Below are 12,129 nucleotides of genomic sequence, written 5' to 3'. Positions count from 1 at the left end.
TGTACAGCTAGAATCTATCTTGCTCTTAGCTTAGTACCTCCATTTAAGGGGCAGAGAAGCAGTCTTTCTTAGGAAGAGAAAGGGTTGGGAACAAAAGCAGCTTGGATGTTTCACTGCTGAGCCTTGAACATAATCCTTGGTTCAATTATGAGCTTGCTTTTTTTTTTTTTATTTTAACTTGTCAGCCAGTTTGCCATATATGTCAGCATAAAAATAAAGAAAATGGCAAAATGAGAAGAAATGTGGTGCAGTTCTCAAAGGAACAAATAACTTATGTTATTGGTTAAGACCGTACCAACATTAAAAAGCAGTCCCTGTGAAGAAACTTTCAAAAGGGTATCATCAGCCTGGACCCAAACAGTGTCTGAGGTTAATCTCTTCCAAGGCACAGCTACAAAAGTTGGAAGCCTGTAAAGGGCTTGTGTCCAAAAAAATCAATTTCTAATTTGAAACAAAATCATTTTTGACTAACAGGGGTTCAGGACCCATTACTTTTGCTGTATAGTCTGCTGACATTTCACACTTTCTGTTGTGCACAATGAATCCTAATAGTCATTTTATAACATTGCTACACCAATCAATTTAAGCAAGAGAAAGCCGTTACAATTCTGCAAAGTTTCAGGGGCAATTTTCACTGATGGTTTTCTTTTATATTTTTTTCAGCTATCATTATTTTTTTCTTCTCTTTTCCTCTTCCTTCTCCCCCCTCTTTCTCAACACTGTAGTGATGAAATTGAGATTTTTCACAGTTGGATGATGGGTTTTGTTCCTTGGATAGGGATAGTCCTCAAAAAGTAATTTATTTTCCATAGATTCAGGGGGAAAAAAAATCAACCTAGCCTCTCCTTCATTCATTCATTTCATTTTTAGCACTTAGAAGTTACAAGCTGCACCTGGCTATTATACATAGCAACTGAGCTGCACCTATGCTGATTTAGTGATTGTAATGGTCAGCATAATCTCTGAAGATGGTGAGTATCTTTTGCAAATGTTTACCAGGATTGCTGGCTTTGAAGATGTAGAGCTGCATGGCAAAATTTAACTTATAAACATTGGCACTTGCTGTGATACCAGATAAAGTTCAGAGAAATGCTTTCAAGCTGTGGAACAACCTCAGGTCTATTACTGATTTGAATGGCTTGTTTATCACAAGGCAAATTACCTAGCACTAATCACTGAAGTTGAAGTCTTCTGTATTTAGTACCTTTTTAATTGGCTTCCCTCTGTTATATGTTTGGACTCCTTTAACAAGCATACACACATACTTGTGAAGTGGTTTTTTCCATCTTTGGGGATTACCAGGGCACAATGTCAAGTTTCTTAATTCTAGTTAGCCCTGGACTTAGCTTCGTCTGTCCTTGCTTCTGCTGGATCTTCCCATCCGTTGCTGACCTAGTGTTTCTGCCTCAGAATTTTTATTATTTTTTTTTTATAGGAAGCAATTATGTAGCATCTCACAAAAATAAAACGGTAGATGCTAACACTGTTTTCTGTGGTGAATTCTATAAAAATGTGGTATTTGCTTTACTGTGTCAGAGCGCTGCGCCGGCAAGCCTGGAGGTCTGTCTTCGACAGTGGCCCGTACCTGCTGTGTCAACAGAAAGTCATCCCTCTACTGCAGCACTTTTAGCTGAGCTCTAACTAAGCCACACTATGTGGGGAAGAGGAAATAAGTCAACATGGTGACATCTAGAGACATGAAATTTGATATTATTTAGCTGTGTACCTTAGGGTGGCCTTTTGGTCAGAAAACAGCAGTGCTGGATACTGTGTACAGAAACATGTCCACTAAAAACTTCTTGGCAGTCAGATATTAACGTATTGCTACAAATGTTTATTTTTCTCGTCCTTGATCTGTCTTGTGTGTTCAAATTGTAAACTCTTCAGGATGGAGATGTCTCCAGGCACACCTTATTGCAGTGCTAGTGCTGACATGGGCCTTTGGGTTCACTGTATAATCTCCTTGTACCACTGGGAATGGTGGGTGTATGTGAGGGACCGAGCAACTCATGACAGTGTCCCTCGAAGCAACAGGGGCATTTGCACCGGATTTTGGTGTTATCTTCAACTACCTTTGTTTTCTTAGATTTTTTTTTTTTGAGAAGATAAAATGTTTAATCAGGAAACTATTCCCGTGTTGGAAGGCTTTACTGCCCGCGGGACTGCTCACTTACTGTGAGTTCAGTGAGTTTGGAAAATGTGGTTTTTGTAATAAACCCACTTTCCCTTTCTCCCTGCAAATGTTTAGTAATGGGAAGAAGAGCATTGTTAACCTGGTCTTCTCACCTCGTGGAGTGAAAGGGGCATTTCTCTCTTTTCAGAGTAGAAGCTTACAAGATCAGCTTAAGCAATCAGCTTTTATTCTTTCTTTGATGCTATTTGTCTCCTATTTCTGTTTGCTCCTTAATTTTTATTCCTTTGCTTTAGCAGGTGTTTGTGTCTTGTAGACAAACTTTTTTAGTTTTACCAGCAAAACTTTAAGCAGACAAAGCAATCCTCAAGTCTTAGATCTTTTCAGCAGTAAATTGTTTTTATTGGTGTCACCAGCAGCTGTGTCTATTTGTACTAAAATCTAACAACTTGTCTAGTTAAAAAGCACTGGAGTAGTGTTTCTCATCCTTTCTGCCCTGGAAAAAAATTTGCTTTTGGGCTGGGAAACTAAACTATATTCTATCCATTACATTCTGCAATACTGGACACTTCTCTACATCTCTGTTTAAAGTCTTCCTCTTTACCACCTTCCTGATACAAAGAAAGAATTATTTTTCCCTCCGTATCAATTTGGGGGGAATAGCATCTGCATTATATTGTATAGTGTGCATAGCTTCCTTTCCATATATAAAAGAAAAAGCTAGAGAAGGAAAATTATTTTAGGTCATAGAATCTGTACTTTTCCAGGGGCTGATTTTTCTGTATAGTGTTTGTTTTTCAGTAGGTTTTCTAACGTAGCTGCTTAGGGATTCAGGATCTGGAACTTCTTCCCTTGAGGGAAGACTCTTCCCTACAATTGAATAGAGCAATTAGTTAATATTAGTGAAGCACTTTGAAGATATGAAGTACTATATAAATGTTAAGTATTATGAGTATTAGTATTATTCAATTCATAAAGATTTCTTTCATGATCATCAGCCTAGATTTTCCTTAGCTTACTTTCATCCCATTACTGCTTGAACCAGCCTCAACTGTATTTCTTCATTCTTAGTGTTTACACTTTCAAAACGTAGACTGATGTACTTCCCTGCTTTCTTCATGTTTTAGTTGTCTGTTTCTCAAGCAGAAATATACTGCTGTTTGAATTTTCTCAAATGAGACTTTAATCTACTTTAAACCATTCTTATGCCAAGCTAAACAAATTGAAAATGGTATTCTTAACATTACCATTTAGAAGACATCTGTAATTGCTTTTGGGTACCTTGCCTTGCGAGCTTACATCTAGTTTGTTTTTTTGCTATTCTTTGCTACTCCAGGTTCTCTTCATTGGTGTCAGAATTTAGATTATCACACCATATATGAGCTTTTTAAAAATTATTATTTCAAGGATGAATGTGTCTATTCTTTTTCCATGTTTCTTGCTTCTCTAGATCATCTGCAAGGTCTCCAGTCTCATACTGTCTTCCAACACCTGCAAATCTAATTAATTTGCTGTCATTTGTATCACCCCAGTTCTCTATGACTTTTCATAAATAATTACCAGTCCCTTCATAAATTCATTAACTAATTCCCTTTAGCCCTGAAACATATATCCTTCAGACTAAAGAATTTCCGTCTTTTTTTTTTCTTTCTCCCTGATAATTTCTTTTCATCAACTTTATATAGGCAGGTGTTATACATCAACATGGTCTTCGTTATCTCCTACTTGCCAATATTCCTTTTCTCTATTTTTTCTCATAGTATATTTTAAAATTATTAGTAGCTTAGCCATATTAGCATCATTATTTATTTAATCTTCTTTGTATATTCATAGAACCTGTTTGCTCTTTGGTGTTTCTTTTCCCCTCAATTGACTTCCATGCCTTTTTCAAGATGTATTTTGGAACATTTTTTTATTTAGATGTGCATTTATTCAGGATTTCTTGCTACCCCTGTTTTATGTCTGTGCAGCCTAACAGCATCAGTATATTCCTGCTTAGTTCCTTTTCTTGTTTTCCATTTCTAGCCCTGGTAATATTTTCAAACTTGGGTCTTTGAATAGTCCCCTTGAGGCTATATTGGCCACTTCCATGTCCATATATTTTCTTTTTCAGAGAAATACATCTACTTTGCTATGAATGTAGTATGTTGACAGTGTGCTAGTCTTTTCTTCTGTTAGGAATTGAATATATTCTCCCATGCTCACCAGGTTTTTATTACTTTGGTATTAGTTTCTTAAAATCTAGCTGCCTCATTCCACTGTCAAGTGAAATGATTTTTAAATATCTCTTATTCAATCATAAAGCCAAAAGTCTAAGCAAGAGGCTTCCAGTCTTTATATACATACCCACTATTTTCGTCATGGATTGGCAAACTATCAAGTTACCAGGGACACATAATCAACATATATCCCCCTGATATTTCTTCCTTCACTGATAATTAACTCTTTGTTAGGTGAGATTTTTTTCACTGCATGGTGCTGAAGCACAATGCATTATAGCAGGACAATAAGAACCCTTTTTTTTTTTGTTAGCCTCCCTAGCATACACGTTAAAACATGTGGTTTTACTATATTGTATATGTTTGTATACCCCTTAAATCAATGCAATATTTTAAATAATCTTAATCCCATGGATGTGTGTAAATTTTGCGCTGAAGTTGGAATTACAACCTTGTTGTGTGGCTTCATGTTCCAGCCTGGATGGTAGATACTATTGCTGTTCACAGAGCTGAGAAATTCTTACACATGACAGAATTACTTGAAGAGCTGAACACTGATTTGACTTAAATTTTTGCTGAGACCTGTAGTTTTCCCTCTACTTACTGTTTAGTTAAGAGATGTTGTTTGGGCAGAGCTAATTAGGCTAGATTTAAAAAAGCCCAAACCCTTAGGCTTTTGTGTAGTAGATCAGATTATTCCACTTACCTCTGACTGCCTGTGTGCAAGCTGTCTGACTAAATCCCATCTATAAAAACAAATTCTAAGGAGAGTGGGTAAAAGGTGGAAGATGGGTGGAAAATTGGCTGGACCAGTGGCCTCAAAGGGTTGTCATCAGTCCAGCTGACAGCCAGTTGCTAGTTGGCCAACAACAATCTGGCAGGATGCATGTTCTGCTAGTTTGCAGGCAACACCAGCTGGGGAAGTGGTCAGCATGCTGGTGGGTAGGGCCCAGTGATCAGGGGAACTTAACAGGCTGGGAAAGTGGTTTGACAGAAACCTGTTGAGGTTCAATGAAGGAAATGCCAGTTCTTTCAGCTGTGTTAGACTGATCTCATACAAGAAGACCGACTGGGTGCTGACGGACAGGCGTGTGGATGAGGTTCTTAGGGACATGGGTTAGTGCCAGTGTTGGGTTAACAGTTGGACTTGATGATCTTGAGAGTCTCTTCCAGCCAAAATGGTCTATGATTCTATGAACCTAGAAAGCAGTTTTGCCAGGAAAGAACTGAGTGTCCTGCTAAACAGCAAATTGAACACATGTCAGCAATGTGCCTGTGTGATGGAGTAACGAAACCTCATACTGGGCTATAACAGCAAAATTGTGGTCGCCACGTTGATGGAGTGACACTTCTGCTTCGATCAGCCCTGGTGAGGCTGTATCTGTAGAGTGCTGTGTCCAGTTTGGGGCTCCACAGTGCAAGGAGAATATTGGCAAACTGTAGGAAGACTAGCAGGGGCAACCAGGGCGGTCAGAGGGCTGGAGGAGATGCCATCCTGGGAGAAGCTGAGAAAGCTGGGTGTGTTCAGCCTTAAGAAGAGATGATTCAGCGCAGATCTTCCTGCTTTCTTCAGCTACTCAAGGAGAGGTTGTAGAGAAGAGGGAATGAAACTGTTCTTGGAAGTCATCAGCAACAGAGCTAGAGACAATGGGAAAAAATTACAATTCAGGAAATTCAGATTAGTTATACAGAAAACATTTTCACTCTGTGGGTGGTCAAACACCAGAGAAGTTTCCCAGAGAGGTTGGTTTTCTGTCAGTGGAGACATTAAAACCGAACTGGAAAAGTGCCTTAAACCTGATCTTGTTGTCCCCACTTTGAACGGAGGATTGAACTACATGACCTGTGGGCTTCACCTTTCAACCTAGATTATTTTGTGATTCAAGGGTTACTGGGAGAGAGGAAGAAGGAATGGACTAACACTTCTGTTTTATTGAAAGCAAAATACAATTATAGTGATATTTACACTCAGGAAACTAAGAACTTGTAGCATGTCATGAAAACTGCATCTGTGAAACAAGCTGAATCCTCTAGACCACTCTAAGAAATGATAACAGTGCAAGTCTGTCAAACTTTGGGTAGTAAGATGGACGCTGTAGTGTGTGACTTATTCTACAGATTTGATTCTACGTGATCCTGAAATGCATGCTGTGCACAGAACTGTCAGCTGATGAGTTCTTTGATTGCCATTTCACTGTATACATGGCACTCCAAAAATGTTGCGTTTTTCAGTCCCAATGTTCTGTAATAATGCAGAATCACAAAACATCTGTCCAAAACTTACAGGCTTCTGATGTCTGGCTTGTCTTCATTCCGCAGGGACGACTTCAGGCCCTAGGAATTATGCAGCCACATCCTCTGTGCTGATAGGCAGCAGCAAAGAGCTTGCAACCACAGCCACATCACCAATCCAGCATGACACTTTACGGTAAGCCGCTAGGTAATCTCTGGTTTAAGATTCTGCAAACACAACCTTCAAATTCTCTTAGGTGCAGGGAAGTGACTGAATTTCTATGATATTTCATGTTAGCATGAGCTGGAAAATATAAACCAAAAACTGCCATATCCTTTTGACATTTATAGTAAGTTTTAAATTGCTTGTTAGAATAAGAAAAGCAGTAATATGCCAAGTTCTAACATTTTAATTTTACTTAGATTTTGAACAGAAAGTTTTTATGTTCCAAGTCTTGACATATTAAATACATTTGTAAATAATTTGAATGAATTGTGTTAACCCCTGTTAGGTTTTAAATCCAGCAGAAGATTTGAATCCCCCTGTATTTGCCCTCTCCCTCCATATTTTATCAAATGGCATTTATTTTAAAATGTTTTGTACCAGAGTTATTTTATGTTTAATGACAAGCAACAAAATCACATTAAGTCAGCAATTCCTGATTATACTGTATATCTGCACTAAATGCACTGGAAAAGCAGCAATATCACTTCTGCTCCAATGAAGAAACAGAAAGCAGCATTGTTGTTACACTTAGAGTCTAAAAAAACTTGCTTTCTTTAGGCAGGATTACAATTCTTGTGGTAAGTGCCTTGAAAAACAGTATACAATCCTTCTATTTCTTTATCATATCCCACATTTTTTCATAAGAAAATAAAAAAAAATCTTTAGTTAAGCAACAAAGTAAATGCAGATTAAAGTATGAATTTGCTGTATTTTGCACCACTAGCTAGATGACTTTGTGCAGTTGGATGACAAGAATGTACAACCGTTCATAAGAAGAGTTAAATGTTTCTTGGAGGATGAGGGGGCTTGAATCAGATTTAATCCTTTATTGGCCCAGTGAACTAGGAAAATGTATGCTTGATATCATCCCTGTATTTTTGGCAGCAGCTGGCATTTTATTTCTATCTTCTAAGAGAACTTGCGATATATAATAGGTGAAAACCCACTATCAATATTGACAAATTTGCACTTACTTGCTATGGAAACACTTTTTTTTTTTTTTTTTCTTCTGAAGGAAGGGATGATAATTCTGGGAGGATTTAAGAACTGAGAGAAATTGGGCTCTGTTTCCCAGAAGTAACTGTTTGTTTAAACAAACAGAAACCACAAGATTGCCTAAGCATTTCTCTTAGAAGCAAGGGTTACTTTTACAAGCTAGTAATATCAGAGTGTGTAAAGATACTGCTTGATACTGTCTAATAGTGATAAGTTGAGATTCCGTTCAAGCACTGAGGAGTAGATATAATTATTCACATCATACAACAACTGCTCAGAAAAAGGAATTTTATTCAGGAGGATTGATGGTCCATTCTTTCACGCAGAGCGGAGTAAAATATTTGTTGAAATATGCTGTTAGAAATCATATCAGATAAAGTGATCAGTAAAAGGAATCTGATTAGCTGTCATCTTTAAAAGCTTATTTTACCAGTCGATGACAAATTGTGAAAAATCCTGTATTTCTGGGGTGCTCGCTCCCACGCTTCGTCACTTTCTTTCTCTGCGCTGGTGCTGTAAGTGTAATTGACCAGTTTAAGCAGCCATGTTGTGCTTTCCCTTACTCATGGCCTTCGCTAATTGAAAATGGTAAATGGACAAGTATTTCTGTGGAGACCTAAAGCTGATCCTATCCTTCATCAAAAAACCTGCTTGGGCAGCAGGTCAGTCTCAATTTATCACTGAATGGTTATAAGCTTAGACTGCAGGTTTAACTAACTAAATTAATCAATATTGAGAATTATTGCTGCTTTTGTGCCACTAAAGTTGGGGCTTGTCAGCATGTTTGTTATAATCTGTAATCGGAGAGGGGGTTAACAGCTTAACCACAACAGTTGGCACAGGCCCGAAACTTGCAGCACAAAGCCCTAGCCTAAGAGCAAGTTTATTTATTCGGCAGTACGCGCAAACCTAATTACTTTTGACTATTTAAATTTATAGGACTAGATTCAACTCGTGTTTGTGCCAGCTTCAACTAGCACAAACCCTGGCACCTGGCAGTCACAGCGATGGAAAGCCTGCCAAGGAGAAGGTGTTGGAAAGCGACAGAAGCTCCCTGCCAGCGCGAGGCATCGGGGTGCGGGCGCAGCTTTTGGGGAGGGCTGGCTGGATAAGCAGGCATGGCAGGTAGAGGATGCGTTGGCTCGATAGCCGGTCTTGGCAGGGCTCAGCTGGAGGCTTCAGAGCGCTACAGCTCTCTCTTGCTTGAGAAAGCATCGCTGCAGTCCTACTTTCTTCTCTCCCTTGGGACGAGTCACATCTGGGACAAGAAACAGCATCCCTAGAAGTTAGAGGTGTATGGTTTGAGAGCCTTAGAGCTGTGGAAGGTCCAGACTTGTAAGAATGAATGTGCACAAGGTGGTTTCAGTGATATATCTGAAAGAAAAATAGCATTTCTTTATTTGGCATCCCGAGTCGGGCTAATAGTGGATTTATTTGCCCATCATGCTTCCATGCATACCTGTCGCTGCTTTTCGTAATACAGCCAAGCGTTGCATGTTTGCTTACCAGTGTTCTTAAGCCAAGTGTCTACACCTGCATGAGCCCCTTGAAATTCTGTTCACAGCAGGTCTGGAACGCTTTTCTACTCCATGTACTTATTTATCTAGACCAAAGCGATATATTTGAAAAAAAAAAAAAAAAAAGGAAAAAAATCACAGGAAGGGTTGGGGCTGGGCAAATTTGGAAGAATAAGTTTGTTTCTTACCCCTAAAGCATAGTTCTTCTGGCTGTCTTAAAAATTACCTTTTTGGTGACCCGGGACATCTTTCTCATAACTGCTGTTTGCCTAAAAGAAAGACTCTGGGTTTCGGCTGTGAGCTGGAAGGGAGCTGGAAGGAGGAGGCAGTAGCACTGGTATGCTTCCCTTTAGTAATGAAGGACTTTTTACATAAACTAGATGTCACCTTAGGTATAATCAGGCACTGATTTCAGCAAAATAAGTGTTGTGTTGCAAAGCAGAAGTGAAACTGCTCTAAATCAAAGTATTAAGCTATTCTTTAAAAAAAAAAAAAAAAGTTTTAAATTGTGCCTTGTGAAAGACCATTTAATTTGATTACAGCCCTGGTGCAATTGTCAGGTTCTCCCCACGCAGAAACAGTTGTAGTGTTGAGTTTGGCACAGTAAGTCCTATAACACTGCGGATAATCAAGCACTTAAAAAGACACAGGCAAAGGTTGTTCTGCTCACCATGGAAACAGATAATTCTGCTGTAACATTTTTCATTTTGGGCACCTAAGAAGTGAATTTAAGAACAGTTAGGTAAATTAAGGGATTGAGTGATAGTCTGGGATTTCAGCATTAAGCCTATGTTTTCTTGCTGCAGTTTTAAATCAGAGCTTTAATGCTAGCTGAATGCATTGTCTTGGAGTGAAGTTTCTTGTAGCCATTAAAATAAGTGATTTAGAAGTTCCTGCACTATGAATACTGTATCTGAGCTATATTATTATCTGTTTGACTACAGTGGCCTGTTGGAGTTTTTATAAACAGATTGTATTGTATAAATTTGTGTTTAGGGACATTTTAAAAACAAAACTGTTTACCCAATTGCCCAGCACATCTCAGGTGAATGTGTATTCAGGGACTTTTAAGCAAATTAATATCCGATGTAAAATATAATGTGCAGAGTTGTATACTTAATAATGCACACTGGAATAGTCTAGAGTAGATCTGTTATGCTGAGTGTTAGGAAATACGACAGTGATGAGATTTAAGCTTTTGCCTTGTGCAATAGTTGCCTTTTAGATGTGTGCACGTTGGATGCTTAAATACGGTTCTGCTCTTAAGACAGTACTATGAAGTTCCTTCTACTGCAGAGTCTTGAGGAAACACTGCCAAAGAAATAGATTATTTTTTTCCCCTTTAGGATCAGACACCATTCAAGGTTCAAAAGGAGGATGAGGAGGAGAAAGCTTTCATTCCAGATCTAACTTAAGAACATTTAAAGGGATTAGAAGTGTGTTTGGAGTGGGGTGTTGAGTTAGGTGCTGAATGTGGTAGGAGACACAAGTTTTGCCTACTCCCGGAGAAAGCCAGCAGCACAAAAAAGTCCAATATAGTTCCATATGCAAGTGATAAAACCAGACGTTGGCAAATTAATCTCTCTTATTCACAGTGTAGGTTGTTAATTGTTCTCTCTGCTGGCTGTCGATATAATGTGAAATTTTCATTCCCCATTCAAGATGGAAAAAGTTGTGGCTGAAAATGTTAACATTTGCATTTTTATTTGTTGATTTATTTAAAGGACAGCCTCTCTTACAGCAATCCATCACTCAGTGACACCCCAAATATGAATAATGTATTGTAGACTTGCGGTTACAATGTGTAATAAGTGCCAGAGACAGTAGAAGAATGTTAACTATGTTGCAAATGTAATATTTATCGACTCGTAGTTTATTGCTTTCGAGGTTCAATAATACTGACCATAGGACATTAATATCACTTATCTTGATTTTAGTTGGGCACCTCTGTATGTAGAAATAACCCATCTATCTCATACTTGCAAAATAAATGTGAATAAATGTGAATTTTACAGTGCTTTGTAAGAAGTGCATTATAGGTTTCTTTGCTTAGCGCTCACAATTCTCCTTTTCTCCCTTCTCATTTACTTATATCTGACATTGATCCCACTCCAATTGCCTGACCCAGATGATGAGCACCTCAGCGCGCTTCTAGAGGCTTTATTCACGGGTTGCATTATGATCTTGTGCCTCTGATGGTGTCTGGACCAAGTCTCTCTTCGTGTTAAAGACCAGTATGAAAAGAGACTGTCAGATAGTTTTCTAGTGCTTCGGTCTGAAAAGACGATGGCTGAGAGGCTAAAACAAGAGTTCTCTTTTGGAAAGACATGCGTAGCAAATCTAAATCATCTCTCTTAGAGGATCGTGGCTATCAGAAATAGAAGCGTTTAATTAGGTCAGCAGTTGTTATGACTTGGCATTTATTTTACAGAGATTTTTAATCAATGAATAGAAATACATTTGAGCAATTTTTGGAGGTTAGGATTTAAAATTCAGTGTTTTTGAGAACCAACATTTTCTTGACACTCTGCGTAAGAAAAAAAGTTTGCAATAAGGCTACAGTATGGTAGGAAATCAGTCAGTAGTAATCATTCCCATCTTCAGTACTTGCTCCAGAGTTTTGCTTCAGAAACTGATACAGACTGGGCAAACACTACCCCTTATCTATGCTGTTTGGTTACGACCACTAAAAGCTTTGAAGTCTCAAGGGTGAAATGCAGATGTGAACCCAGGACTGGGATCAAAACCAAATTTAACAGTGGGAGATTTCAAGCTTCTGTTGAAATCAGATTTCACTTGTGAAGCCTG

At 38.5% G+C, this 12,129-nt stretch overlaps 1 protein-coding gene across 1 annotated transcript in view; it reads left to right on the top strand.

The window, feature by feature from the left end:
• Nucleotides 1–12,129, top strand: part of KIAA1328 (KIAA1328 ortholog) — a 180,258-nt gene that overhangs the window by 142,573 nt on the left and 25,556 nt on the right. Inside the window, exon 10 of the mRNA XM_065656410.1 lies at nucleotides 6,670–6,778. Coding sequence (XP_065512482.1) covers nucleotides 6,670–6,778 — 109 coding nt within the window. The remainder of the gene's footprint in view (nucleotides 1–6,669; nucleotides 6,779–12,129) is intronic.

This window comes from Caloenas nicobarica, chromosome Z (assembly GCF_036013445.1).
Source record: "Caloenas nicobarica isolate bCalNic1 chromosome Z, bCalNic1.hap1, whole genome shotgun sequence".
NCBI lineage: Eukaryota > Metazoa > Chordata > Aves > Columbiformes > Columbidae > Caloenas > Caloenas nicobarica.
Note: the sequence above shows the minus strand (reverse complement) of the source record. Positions and strands in the feature narration are given on the sequence as shown.